A 14,933-nucleotide genomic window follows, 5' to 3' on the forward strand; every position below is an offset into this window, starting at 1 on the left:
AAGTGCTGTCCCATAGGATCCATCATTCACTTTCTACGGTTTTGAGGGACCATATGTATGACTGGAACCCAACATTTGTTTTCCCATGGACTTTGTTTCATTATTTGCAAACTTGTGTTTTGTGGAGATTTTTTCCCAATGCACTGTACTGAGGGCCAGTGTTTCCTCCATGCTCACAGGTCAAAAAAGGATTGCATACACTAGGAACTGCAGGCACAAAATGTTTACTGGCTTTCTTGTGAACATAGTTTATACTGTACACATTGAGTTGAGGCCAAGGGCTATAGCAATGAGCCTCTGCCTCAACACCCTGAGGTTGTGAGTTCAATTCCCAAAGCAGCTCCTTGTGATTCTTCAGACTTCATTGCCCGAGGCATAAAATAAGTACCTGTCAAATATCTAAGCAGCTGCGATTGTAACCACACAGAAAAAGTGGTATATCCAGTCCCATCCCATTTACAGTTGCACTTGATTCTGGAGGAATCAATTTCACAACAACATACACATATACTTCACAGGCATTTTGGCTCTGGGGATTGTAGGCAATTCTGCTTAGCTGTCTGGTGTTTGAAAAGTTCACTAAAAGATGTTAACTGGCTGATCCTAGATGTCCGGTTTACTTACACAGGCAAAACCCGAAGTGGTGACATCCTTTTGGGACATGTTGCCTATTGACAAGTTAATACTGCTGGGATGTGCCCTTATGAGTATTCTACAAAAAGCTCCATGCTCGGTGAGGCTTTTGTCAGTCAAATGAAGACTTTATATCCTTACAACCGTGGTACTATGTCTGTATATTTTTTTAACATGGTTATATCACAAACAACCGTGACTATACACTATTTTCCCATTAATATATTACTTATAACATGGCTATAAGCTATTTTGCCTTAATTATTCCGCTCCGGATTATGTGCATTATCGATAGCCCTCGGTACCCTGGCTTTACATTATTGTGCTAAGATTCTAACACTCCGAACTGTGTCTGGACACCATCTTGTATCTCACCAGCAGAACGATCACTAATGAGAATAACATCAGTTAAAAACAAGATCTTCCCGTTCTTCAGTGGCTCCAAACTCAAATGTGCATTTATGGCCCAGCCTACTGTCCAGTACTAACAGTGAATAAGTGTTCCTGTTGGAAGTTAGGAAACAGCTTCTTTCAAGAGCAGAGCAGGATGTGTTGCTGGACAGGTGCGTGTCTGATGGGCTTCTTGACTAATGGCTTCCTCCACTACTGCTGGTTCCAGTCACCCAGTCGATAATGATGAAACTCAGACTCATAATCATGAAGAGGACACCAAGGCCTGCAAAACACGCTGCCTGCATAACGGAAGAACAAAAAAAACCAAACCAGTAGGGCTAACGGTATTCTAGAGAGTAGAGTTCAAGCAGCAGTATTGAGAACTAAGTTTAAAAGCCACTTCGGCAACCTGTGTGAACGTAGGCAAATCACTGGGGCCCCTTTCTACTAAGTGGCGTTAGTGAGCGCACACACACGGATATAGCACGTCAGCCTTAACCTTCTATTGTTTCAGGTACAAACTTAGATTGTAAACACTGGCACAGGAAATACCTACAGCACCTGAATGTACACTATTTTGATAGCTTTCAGGCTCGCAGACAGTATATAAATAAATGAAATACGTACTGTAGCCTTTGGCCCACATTCACTAAAGATAGCGATTCAATCGCTGTTGGCCGAAGCTAAATGCCTGCCACCACTGCCCACCGATGCCCGCTGCCAGAAACAGGATGGCAGGAGGGATGCCAACTCCCTCCTGCCATTGGCGCTTCCCCCCCCACACACACACACACACAAAAGCAAATCCTCACTCCCTGTACCTCTAAAGTTGGGAGCAGGAGGAGTGTTCAGTCCTTCCTGCTCCGTAGGCTTCCAGCGATGCCTCCTACAAAGTCCTCCTGCTCCCTCTCCTCCGCCCTGCCGTGATGCGAATGCTGGTCTTATGCCCTGCCCCGGTGCTTCATGTGATGCACGGGGAGGGGCATAAGGCCCTGATTGCCTAAGGTGCCTCAGGCTCCTCCCTTGGGAGGGGCCTAAGGCGCCTGAGGCAATCAGGGACTTTCTTAGGGCTGAGCTGAAGGAACTCCCTGATTGGCCATTTGTAGGAACCAATAGGAGGAACTAGGTAAGCTCTGGATTTCATTGCCAGAGGATATGGTGACCTATTAACTTAGCTGGGTATAAAGAAATGGTTTGACAAGTTCCAGGAGGAAAAGTCTATAGCCCCTAGTCCTAGTATTTATGGAAAGAGTAAACATGCAATTTGGGGCATATTCTATAAACAGTGCCAAAAGTTAAGCGTTGGTAGGCGTTCTACTGGCACCTAAGTTAATTGAGAAATGGTCAAAACAAAGTACCTACCAGCACCTAAATAAAAGGCGCCAGCAGAATAGCACTTTTGTAGGTGCTTTATAATGCTTAACACCATTATGGGCATGGCTAATGCCAGAAGTGGCGCTATGTGCGCTCAAGTGTCTAGGCAGCTGTGATTCAAGGCGTAGAGAGGCACAGAAAATCCTGGCCTACATTTCTGGCACCCAAGTTTCACAGAAGTGCGATTCTCTCTAAAGTGCCATCGTGTGATTGACACGTGATCAGTGGCTGCTTTTTAGGCAGTTGCCTATATTGTTGCCCTATCCACTCCACTCGGCCATCTCGCCTCCGAGCTGAAGAGTCCAACCCACTTTAGCCTTTACTCCTAGGGAAGTCGTCCCATCCCTGGTATCATTTTTGTCATTCTTCTATGTATCTTTGCTAGTTTTGCTATATCTGGTTTTGAGAGGCGGTAACAGGAATTTTTGTTTCCCATTCCTTTCCTATAATTCCTAACATTTCATTTGCTTTCTTCGCTGCCACTGTACACTGAGCAGAAGGATTCAACATATTGCCAAAAATGACACCTAGATTCGGTTCCCGGGTGGTGAAACTTTGCATCACGTAGCTATAGCTTGGGTTCCTCTCCCCGTCCCATACTTTCCTCCATTCTCTGTAATCAAATGCAGCGTTCATAGCATAATAATATCACTCAGCTGATCTTTCTGTGGTTTATCTCTTGCTTTGGTGGGCCCATGAACAAGTTCAACATGACCTATGGCTGCATCAAGGGTGTTTTCTTCTCTTGAAGGTTTTGCACTATCGTTACATCTATCATTAGCCCCTTTTATCCTTGGCGAGAAGCGGCCAGTAGGTAGAATTTTTCTTCCTATCATACTTATGTAGTAATGTTGCCTTTCTGATATAGATGGAATACAAGAGGGTCACCACGTGAAGCCACTCAGCTTCACTTGGAGTGACTAATATATACCGTATTTGCCGGCGTATAAGACGACTGGGCGTATAAGACGACCCCCCAACTTTTACAGTTAAAATATAGAGTTTATTATATACTCGCCGTATAAGACTACCCCTTCTTCCACACACCTTCTGCACAACCTTCTGCCTGCCTGTCCCCCCCTTGAAGGTCTGCACCCCCCGAAGGCCTGCACCCCCCCGAAGGCCTGTCCCCCCCCTTGTAGGCCTGTCCCCCCCTTATAGGCCTGTCTCCCCCTTGAAGGCCTGCCTGCCTGCCTTTCCCCCCTTGAAGGCCTGTCCCCCCTTGAAGGCCTGCCTGCCTGCCTGTCACCCCCCTCCCCCTTGAAAGCCTGCCTGCCTGCCCGCCCGCCCCACCCTGAAGGCCTGATGCCCCGACCCACCCCGAAGGACCGCTCGCCCCCCTGGCCTCCCCGCACCACCTATGAAGCAGCCGCAGCAGGATCGCGAAGTCAGCATCAGCGATCCCTGCGCTGCTTCCTGCGCCACGGTCCCGCCCCTCCTCTGACGTCAGAGGAGGGGCGGGATCGCTGACGCTGACTTCGCGATCCTGCTGCGGACTGCTTCACAGGTGGTGCAGGAAGGTCAGTGGGGCGAGCGGTCCTTCGGGGGTGGGGGGGGATTGAACGGCAAGGCCGGGAGCACCCCCTTAGGGCTGGCACCCGGGGCGCACCGCCCCCCCCCTTGGTACGCCACTGCATGTAAACAGTACCCGGCGTATAAGACGACCCCCGACTTTGGGGAGGATTTTAAGGTACTGAAAAGTCGTCTTATACGCCGGCAAATACGGTAGATATCATTTGTATTTACTGAGATAATTTATGTTAAGAATATTATCACAAGGATTAAATAATCTCTGAAATACCATAGCAAGAAAAATGACATAACAGAAAAATCCTCTTTCCTATTAGCATCAGACATACCAAGACTTTAGGGGTGGAGTTCATGGGTTCTTTGTCCTTTGGCATGATGCGGATGTAAAAGATAGCTGGAAATATGAAGATCAAGCAAGGGGCTGATGTGGCTCCTGGGGGGAAAAAAAGAAGAAGAAAATTCAGAGATTTTTAAAAGAAATAAGCTCAGAAATCAGCTGCATAAGAATTGCCGCTGTTGGGTCAGACCAGTGGTCCATCGTGCCCAGCAGTCCGCTCACGTGGCGGCCCTCTGGTCAAAGACCATTGCCCTAACTGAGACCAGCCCTACCTGCGTACGTTCTGGTTCAGCAGGAACTTGTCTAACTTTGTCTTGAATCCCTGGAGGGTGTTTTCCCCTATAACAGCCTCCAGAAGAGCGTTCCAGTTTTCTACCACTCTCTGGGTGAAGAACTTCCTTATGTTTGTATGGAATCTGTCCCCTTTTAACTTTAGAGAGTGCCCTCTCGTTCTCTCTACCTTGGAGAGGGTGAACAACCTGTCTTTATCTACTAAGTCTATTCCTTTCAGGGCAGGGATGGTGCGATGTGGTGTTTTCATTGCCGCCCTGGTGTTATCTTCTGGCCGGCTCCCTCCTCCTCACTGCCACTGGCAGCTCCTACGTGCATCCTGCTCCTAAACCGGAAGCGTGAGGAGCCACCGTCCATGGCTTTGTGCAGTGAGGAAGAGGGAGCCAGCCAGAAGATAACACCGGGGTGGCAATGAAAACACTGCATTGCACTGCGGGCCGCATAAAATGGCCAGGCGGGAGCAGGCCAGAAAGTAAGACACCCGCCAGAGGGAGGCACCTAATTGAGGCATGGAGACAACAAAGGTGTGGGGGGGGGGAATGATTTTATTTTCAATTTAGTGATTGAATTGACATCTGCTGTCTATATTTTGCACTGTTCAGGAAGAAATGCATTTGTTTCTTTTTCTCTGAGGTTGTACTCATGCGGAGTCTTGAATCTCAGGGTTTCGTTTGTACTTTTAGTTTTTGGTCCCATATTTTGCATAGGGGGTTACCTGTGTTCTGGTAGGAATGAATGTTGAGAAGCTACAGTGTGCTTTGTGCAGCTGAATTTTGTGGTTAACCATTATGTGTCATTAATAAGATTATATTGTGTGTATACATGACAAATGAATGGAAAAAATGGTGTTACAATTAGAACTATTATAGGGGCAGGTTCTGGCCCACAACTTAGCCTGTGTTTTGGATTTCGGCCCCTTAATGTGACTGAGTTTGACACCCATGATCTACATGAACCTTCAGCCATACATCTCCTCCCCCCAGCATAGCTCAAGGCTGTCTGTATCTGTAGCTCAGCATTTCCTCTTCCTTCCCCTATACCCCCAGGCGGCTAGCATCTCCCTTTTCCTCTTTATCCCAGTCTGCCAGCATTTCATTTCCTCTTTCCTACTTCCACCCATGTCCAGCATCTCTCTCCCTATTCCCTCCCTGCCTCTGGGCCACTGCAGATGTCACCCCCTACACCCTCCTGGGTCAGCTTGAAGTTTTGGTGTTCTAGGGTCTAGTGCAGAGTTGCCCAATTCTGGTCCTTAAGGTTTTCAGAATATCCACAATGAATATGCATATTTCTCTCATACATATTCATTGCAGATATCCTGAAAACCTGACCTGCCTGTGGACTCAAGGAGCCCTGTTCTAGTGTAATATTAGCAATATGGCTGGTTACAGGGGGTGGGACTGCCATAAGAAGAGGTTTGCCTCACTTATTCAGTATTTCTAGATGAATTACAAAAAAACACAGAAAATAATGAACACAAGTATCACGGAAACCAAATTTAAGCTAAAATATTAATAGAATATGAACTACATTGACTAAAGCAACCTGAAATAAATGCAGAGAAAGATTAGGTCAGCAGGAGGAGTGCAGGGAAGGGTGAACTGGCACAAGTGTTGTCGTCATGAATGACGTTCAGTTCACATATCTCCAGGTCGGCAGTGATCAGGTGAGAAATGTTCACTGAGTGACTTACCTATGATGCCAAAGATACCCAGAATGGTGGGTGCAAAGATCACCAAAAGGTTAATGAAGGTCAGAAGAATGATGGCAATGAGAATGTGACGCAGCCAGCTGAACTCCTTATTTTGAAAAAGCATGTGCTGGATTGCTCGGCGCACCTGCCACAAAAGGAAGAACGGTTACACGGAATCCTGCTGCACTTTCTTAACCCTTCCAGCAGTTACGGTGAAATATTAGTATTTGTATTTTTGATCGTAGCTTCAGCTTTAGTATGGCTTCTATTTTGGGGAGTGTGTGGCGCAGTGGTTAGAGCCACGGCCTCAGCACCCTGAGGTTGTGGGTTCAACTCCCATGCTGCTCCTTGTGACCTTGGGCAAGTCACTTAATCCCCCATTGACCCCAGGTCCATTAGAGAAGAGTATGAGTCCACCAGGACAGACAGGGAAAAATGCTCAAACTACATAGGCTATAAATAAATTTCAGTGTTTATTTTAGTTTCTAGTAAGTCAAATGTTTTTAATTTTGTTTCCTTTTCTACAAAATTATAGTTTTATTTCTAGAAAGTCAAATCATTTTAGTTTTTAATTCTTTTTAGCTCATTGCTATATTGTTATCAAAAGCACATCTCTCCTCTCCTCCGTCCTCAATTCCCTTTCTCTCCTTTTTTCTTTTTGGTCCTCTCTTTTCACCTCTTCTCTCCTTTTTCTTCCTCCCTCCTCCCCTTAGGCCAAACAACACATGAAGAAGTCTTCACTAGTGGAAGGACAAGATCCTTGTTCCTTATTCTATGGGGCTTATAATCAAAAAAAATATAAGTCCACAAAGCATCCTAAATCAGCACTCGGACATCCTAATCGCTAGGACATCGAAGTGCCGATAATCAAAACCACCTTTCTGGACATCTACTGAGGTGTCCCAGCCTCTGCATCCAGAGCTCGAGATGGGTGTGCTTGAGGCCTGTTATGGACTTTGGGCAGTGATAAATCGAACTTAGATGTTCAGAGCTAGATCTGTTTTAGAAGCATCTAAGTACCAAATAGGTGCCCAAACTGACCCGATGATCACTGCATGCATCCAGTTAAGACATCCCCACACTCCCCCAGTGCTCACCACAGAAAAATGAGAACAAAAGGTACATACCTGGCTCCAGAACAGCAGCAACTGGTATGGGGAAGCCTAGTAGAGCATCAGGTGTGTAGACTTACCTGGTGGGTGGGCTAATGAACCATAGAGAGGAGGTCTTGGGCCCACAACATCTATGGTATTAACTATGAGCCCATCAAAACCCACTTGCAGCCATAAGGACTAATGGGGTGGTACATAGGTGGGTATAGTAGGTTTTGGGGGAGATATGGTGAGATATACAGTACATCTGGCCCTCTAAGGTGTTGCACTGCTGTGTTGGGATGTCCAAATGGCCTGGGATTAGGACATTTTGAAACATGGATGTTTTTGCATTAAAAATGGCCAAAAAAGTTAGAGACATTCAAATAGGTCATTTTCAAAACAACAACAAAAAAAAAATGACATGTCTAGCGGTTTTGAAAATGGATGTTTCCCCGCCCCAATATTTGGACGTCTTGTGGGATACGTTCAAAGTCGAACTTAGATGCACTGTCGAAAATGCCCCCATGTCTCTTTAATTATATGATTAGAAAGATTTCTCCATCTTCAGAGGAAGAACTGTATTGAGCTTGATAGCGCAACGTGCTCTATCAGTGGGTTGGTAGCATCATACTTGCAACAATACTCTGATTTTGATTTGGTAAAATCATTTGCTTGAATTTTGCCGATTCATCCTCTGCTTTGTGCTAGGTTTTGACCCTTCTTTGCCCGATCTCTTTCTGTTTGAGCAACTGGCGCCCTGAGAGGTGAACAAAATCTTCATGCTTACTGGAAAGAGGACAATGGGTACGGTAAGTGTCACCGCTGTTAGAACTGCCACTCGGACACACAGAATCAAGGTGTTGAAGGGATCTATTTTGCTGTAGGTGTGCAGAAGCTCCGATTCCACTTTATCTGTAGAAACAAAAGAACAGCGAAAGCGCCGTGTCTTATATGAGCTTCCCGTTTTTAAGGCACAGAATTAACAGTCATCATCACCTTTATGACACATTTGTTTCAGCAGGAAGCAGTCTGGCTGGTACAGGACTAAGGCCTAGATTTACTAAACTAACCGTTGTTGGGGGGTCCTTATGCAAATTATGTGACCATCCTCTTTGCCTGTAGATGCGATCTGCACATATGCTTGCTCTCCGCACAAGCTTGAGGTCAAAACAAAAGGGGGAGGGAGGGGTGGCTGCACTCGCTGGCCCCATGAGTGGACTTCAGGAATCGTTTCACTTTTTTGTGCAGCCAGACTACGGAAGAACATGGAACAGAACACACCTTGTGCAGCCCCGCTTTAAACCCACGGGTTAAAACCACAGGCTCGCACTGCGCTTTTTGCGCAAGAGAGATGTTTTAAGACATTCCAAAAATGTTTTATTTTGATGGTTTTATTTTTTAGTTTGATGCTGGGATTTCAAGGCAGTTGGCAAGAACATGAGCGACTGGTCCTCAGCGGTCGCTTCATTTTGGATCGGAAAGCCCAATCGGTATTCCTTCTTCTGTTTAGTGAATCGAGGGCTTCCTACTTATGCATGCCATTTCCCCTCATTTGCATGGGCGGATGGGATCGGTTGGGAGATTGATTGGCCAGAAGGTTAGTGAATCGGGTCGGGGAATGCTGGCAAACTGGTCGGGACACGATCTGTGAGCTTAGTGAATCTAGCCCTAAGGACCCTGGGGGGGGAGGGGGGAGGCATCCATATAATTTTGCTCAGAGCCCCATAGGTGGTTAAAGTAGCCCTGAGCAAAATTTTATGGATGCCTCCCCCCTCTCTCCCTCCCCCAGGGTCCTCAGGACTAGATTCACTAAGCTCACAGATCTTGTCCCGACCTTCTGGCCAATCAATCTCCCACCTGATCCCATCCGCCCATGCAAATGAGGGGAGGAGGTATCACTGAATGAACAGGAGATAAAAAGGAACCGTCAAAGACAGGAGTTTTCAGGGAGAGATAGATAATGCTGGAAGGAGGATGGATGGAGGGGGGAGAAGGAGAGGTTAATGCTGGATACCGGGAGATGAGAGATATAAGGGTGATGCGTGCAGTTATAATTCCATATCCTTCCTTACCTTCTAATATTACTCTTACAATTACCGAAGTTGGATGTTAGAATAAAGGTTAAAACTGAATTCAGGAAAAAACAAAATTCTTTTTTGCTTTGCCCCGTCAAAATTCTTATGAGGACACTCTTACAATTAAGACTGTGCAATACTAAGTTTCTTCTTTGATTAAAATATTGGGAGTCACATTGGATCAGAATTTAACTCTGCAGATACACGAATCTGCAAGGCTTTCCACACTTTATGGAAATTGCAGACACTTAGGTCTTACTTTGATACTGCTGTATTTAAGCTGCTGGTCCAATCACTGGTACTGGGACACCTAAGGTCTGTTTTACAAAGCCACGTGGCAACAGCCCCGAAGCCCTTTAAATCTCAATGGGCTTCGGGGCTGTTACTGCGGCTTTGTAAAACAGGCCCCTAGATTACTGTAAAAAAAGAATATTTCCAGATCACGACTCGTACAAAACACAGTGGTGAGACTGATTTTTGGTCTGAAAAAATATGATCATGTGTCCCCCTTTTATCGCAAATTACACTGGCTACCTATGGAGGCCCAAATTATCTTCAGATCTGATTGCATTTATTCCAGGGTCTTAACCAGTCAAACACCCTCCCTGTTGGAGATATTTTCATTCTTTAATCCAAAAAACTCCTGCATTGCGTGTTCTTTTTGTTTACCCTTCAGTGAAGGGGTGTAAATTGTAAACTTGTTGATTGATGGAAAAATGAATAAAGAAGTTTAAAAAAAAAAAAAAAAAATGATAATCATGAACATAGTGTCTTATCAGGTCGCCCTCTGGGACACAGACTTTAAACAATTATTCTTTCTATCCATGTCATATCTGGACTTTAGAATACTTTTGAAGACTTATTTGTTCTCTAGGTTTCTGGGTAATTAATTTCTTTAGATTCTCATTGTGACTTAGACTAATTTTTTGTAAACCGCATAGATCATCACGGTTATTCCGTTTAGAATTTGATTTTATGTTATGTTATGTCACTATAGAAATGATAAGTAGCAGTAGTGTTAAAAGGGGAAGAGAGAGGAAATGTTGAATGGTAAGGGGCATCAATGAAATGATGTTGGATGGAAGGGATTAAGAGAGAGAAAAAGAGATTCTGGATGGCTAAGAGAACATTAGAACTTAAGAAAAGCACAGGGAACAGGTGAGTAAGGAAGTGGGTGAAAGGGGCGTTAAGAGACTGAGGAAAGGGAGAGACAGAGTGGAACGGGCATGTGGGGAACAAATGAGAGAGAGATAGTGAAAGGCAGTAGGTAGGTGAGAAGTGAAAATGAGACTCAGGCCTAGGAAGTGAGAGAATGAGAATAAGAGAAAAGTGCTGTGTTGGGGTGAGGGAACATAAAATGCAAGATCCGTGCCAGACAGAGGTAGAGAAGGAAAGGAAAAAGACAAGAGGAGAGAGAAGAAATGGAAAGGCCAGCCGAGAAAAGAATTTGGAAGTAGAAAAAAAAAAAAAAAAAAGACTGGAAGCAGCCCAGTTAGAAAAATAGGATTCCCCAACACGGACTGAGATGGACCTGCTTTGTGAAATGTACCATTTCTTTTCTATTTTTATTTTGCAAAGTACAGGAGAAAATCTATTTCTGTTTTTCTTTTACCAGCATTGCAGTCTGGCTTTCTTGGGCGGAAGGGAGGGGGGGGGTCGTCTCCATTTCAGTTTTTATTTCCGTGTATTTCCCTATTTGTACAATGATATTAAGGTGGACAAACAGGTTGAAAAGGCAACAGTAAAAGCTAGAAGGAAGCTAGGGTGCATAGGGAGAAGTATGGTCAGTAGGAAAAAGGAGGTATTGATGGCCCTGTATAAGGCTTTGATGAGACCTCATTTAGAATATTGTTTACAATTCTGGAGACCACAACTTCAAAGAGATATAAATAAGGTGAAGAGGAAGGCTACTAAAATGGTCAGTGGTTTTCATTATAAGGCATGTGGGGACAGACTTAAAGATCTCAATATGCATACTTTGGAGGAAAGGTAGGAGTGTGGAGATATGATATAGGTGTTTAAATGCGCGCAAGGCTAATCTCTTTCATTTGAAAGGAAGTTCTGGAATGAGAGGGCATAGGATGAAGTTAAGAGGTGATCTAAGAAAAGGAGAAATTAGGTTCTTACCTGCTAATTTACTTTCTTTTAGCTTCTCCAGACCAGTAGAGGTTAACTTTACGAATGGGTATATATCTAATCATGACCAGCAGGTGGAGACTGAAAACAAAACTTTGGGACAGTATATCCTAGCCCCTCCTCTCTATTTCCCTCAGTCTGCCGAATAGCCAAGCAGAACCAAGAACTGGAAAACAACAGAGAGAAAAAACAATACTCCAAAAGGAGTAACAAATAACATACCCAAAATGCTGTTGGAAAATGCAGAGGAGAAATTCCCGAAGGAAGAATGTCCCCACAGCTCGCCAGCTAAGCCAGCCGAGCCACAGCCGCTGTTCTTCAATTCTCCCCGGCCCTAGAAAAATACTAGAACCCGCAGCAAAAACCAAAAACTGCCCGCGCAACAGCCCCAACAACAACAACAACAGACAGGGTGGGGACCTCTACTGGTCTGGAGAAGCTAAAAGAAAGTAAATTAGCAGGTAAGAACCTAATTTCTCCTTCTTTAGCACTCTCCAGACCAGTAGAGGTTAACTTTACGAATGGGACGTACCAAAGCAGTCCCTCTCACGGGCGGGACCCCCGAAGGGCCGATACCAGTACACGCTCACCGAACACCGCGTCCCGACGCGCCTGCACATCAACCCGATAATGACGAACAAAGGAATGCAAGGAGGACCAAACCGCAGCCTTACAAATATCCACTGGAGGCACGAGCGACGACTCAGCCCAAGAAGCCGCCTGACCCCGAGTGGAATGAGCCTTGAGAAACTCCGGAACAGGCTGCTGTTTCAGAAGATAAGCGGAAGCAATCGTCTCCTTGATCCAGCGCGCAATAGTAGCCTTAGAAGCGCCCGCTCCCCGACGAGGACCCGCCAGGAGGACAAAGAGATGATCGGACTTCCGGAATTCCTGGGTCCGCTGCACATAAGAGCGAAGGACCCGACCGACATCCAACTTGCGCAGCTGCCGTTGCTCAGAAGAGCCCTCCCGACCACCCAAGACCGGGAGAACCACCGATTGATTGACATGAAAAGGAGAAACAACCTTCGGCAGAAAGGAAGGAACAGGCCGCAAGACGACCCGCTCCCTAGAAAACTCCAAGAAGGGAGCCCTACAAGAGAAAGCCTGCAGCTCAGAAACACGCCTAGCAGAAGTAATGGCCACCAAAAAGACCGCCTTCAAAGTAAGGTCCTTCAAAGAACAGTCGTCCAAGGGCTCGAAAGGCGGACGCACCAAAACAGAGAGAACCAGATTAAGATCCCAAGAGGGAACCGAGGGCCGTAGGGGAGGCCTAAGCAACTTGGCCGCCCGCAAAAACCGAATCACATCAGGAAGAGCCGATAAACGCTGACCTGACACCAACCCTCGAAAGGCCGACAGGGCCGCAATATGAACCCGGAGAGAAGACCAAGCCAGGCCTCTATCCAGGCCATCCTGCAAGAACTCCAGAATGTTAGGCAGATAAGCGCGAAAAGAGGTCACTCCCCGCGCCCGACACCATTCCTCAAAGAGACGCCAAACCCGCACATAAGCCCGAGAGGTAGAAAGCCTCCGGGACCCCAACAGTGTAGAGATCACCTTGTCTGAATATCCCTTCTTGCTAAGGCGACCCCTTTCAAGAGCCACGCCGTAAGACAGAAGGGAGACGGGTCGAACATGGGAATGGGACCCTGCATCAGAAGGTCGTCCGAGAGAGGCAGAGGAAGAGGATCCGCTACCAGGTGCCTCACCAGATCCGCATACCACGGACGGCGAGGCCAATCCGGCGCCACCAGCACCACCAAACCCGGATGGTGAACAATGCGAAGAAGCACTCTGCCCACCAGCGGCCAAGGAGGGAACACATACAACAGCCCCTCCGTTGGCCACTGCTGGACCAGAGCATCCAGACCCTCGGCCAGACCGTCCCTGCGACGACTGAAGAAGCGGGGCACTTTGGCGTTGCCACCCGTGGCCATCAGGTCCATCAGGGGCTGCCCCCAAGCCTGCACTATCAACTGAAACGCCTCGGCGCCGAGACACCACTCTCCTGGATCTAGAAAGTGACGACTGAGGAAGTCTGCCTGAACATTTTCTACTCCGGCTATATGAGAGGCCGAGAGGTCCAGCAGATGGGATTCCGCCCAAACCATGAGCAGAGCCGCCTCCTGCGCCACCTGAGTGCTCTTGGTGCCCCCCTGACGATTGACCTAAGCCACCGCCATGGCATTGTCCGACAGCACTCTGACCGACTTGCCCAGCAACAGGGAGTGGAAAACCAACAGCGCCAGACGGACCGCTCTGGTCTCCAACACGTTGATCGACCAGGCGGCCTCCTCCGCGGACCAGGTGCCCTGAGCTGAGTGACCCAAACACTGAGCCCCCCAACCCAGGAGACTCGCATCCGTCAGGAGCACCGTCCACTGCGGGAGATCCAGACCCACCCCCTGAACTAGGTGAGGGGTCTGGAGCCACCAACGCAGACTGCAGCGCGCCAAGCCTCGCAGGGGGACCGGAACATCCATCCCGTGCCTCTGGGGAGACCACCTCCGGAGCAGAGCATACTGGAGAGGACGCATGTGGGCCCGCGCCCACCTCACCACGTCCAGGGACGCCGCCATCGACCCCAAGACCCGGAGGAAATCTCGCGCCCGAGGACACCGGGACGCCAAAAGCAGGCGAATCTGAGATTGCAATTTGCTCACCCGGCCCTCTGGGAGGAAGACCCTCCCCAAGGAGGTGTCGAACAGCACCCCTAGGTACTCCAGACGCTGAGCCGGGACCAACCGACTCTTGGAAAGGTTGACCACCCAGCCCAGCGACCGGAGAAACTCCACCACCCGAGCAGTAACCCGGGAGCTTTCCTGCAACGACTTTGCCCGAATTAACCAGTCGTCCAGGTAGGGGTGTACCAGGATGCCCTCCGACCGCAAGGCTGCCGCGACGACCACCATCACCTTGGTGAACGTCCGAGGAGCCGTGGCCAGCCCAAAGGGAAGCGCACAGAACTGAAAGTGCCGACCCAAGATCGCAAAGCGCAGGAAACGCTGATGAGAGGCCCGAATGGGAACATGCAAGTAGGCCTACGTCAGATCGAGAGAAGTGAGAAACTCCCCCGGCTGAACCGCCAGAATGACCGACCGCAGAGTTTCCATACGGAAAGAGGGAATCTTGAGAGCCCTGTTGACCCCTTTCAAATCGAGGATGGGCCGAAAGGTCCCCTCCTTCTTGGGCACCACAAAGTAAATGGAGTACCTGCCCGTGCCCCACTCCGGAGGGGGCACCGGAACAACTGCCCTGAGATCTAGCAAGCGCTGAAGGGTCTGGCGAAAAGCCTGCGTCTTCCCCGGAGTCTGACATGGAGAAGCGAGGAAAAAATCCGGCAGAGAGCGGGCGAACTCCAGGGCATAACCGTCCCG

General features: G+C 47.7%; 1 protein-coding gene across 5 annotated transcripts in view; it reads right to left on the reverse strand.

Annotated features, from left to right (window-relative positions):
* Positions 1-208: 208 nt before the first annotated feature.
* SLC38A3 (solute carrier family 38 member 3) overlaps positions 209-14,933 on the reverse strand; it is a 149,161-nt gene continuing 134,436 nt past the window's right edge. For all 5 annotated transcript variants that reach the window (XM_033926665.1, XM_033926667.1, XM_033926662.1 and 2 more), the window contains 4 exons: positions 8,130-8,254; positions 6,249-6,393; positions 4,260-4,363; positions 209-1,325 (listed from right to left, as the gene is read on the reverse strand). In XM_033926665.1, the coding sequence (XP_033782556.1) occupies positions 1,221-1,325; positions 4,260-4,363; positions 6,249-6,393; positions 8,130-8,254 (479 nt within the window). In that variant the 3' untranslated portion in view covers positions 209-1,220. The remainder of the gene's footprint in view (positions 1,326-4,259; positions 4,364-6,248; positions 6,394-8,129; positions 8,255-14,933) is intronic.

This window comes from Geotrypetes seraphini, chromosome 17 (assembly GCF_902459505.1).
Source record: "Geotrypetes seraphini chromosome 17, aGeoSer1.1, whole genome shotgun sequence".
Lineage (NCBI taxonomy): Eukaryota > Metazoa > Chordata > Amphibia > Gymnophiona > Dermophiidae > Geotrypetes > Geotrypetes seraphini.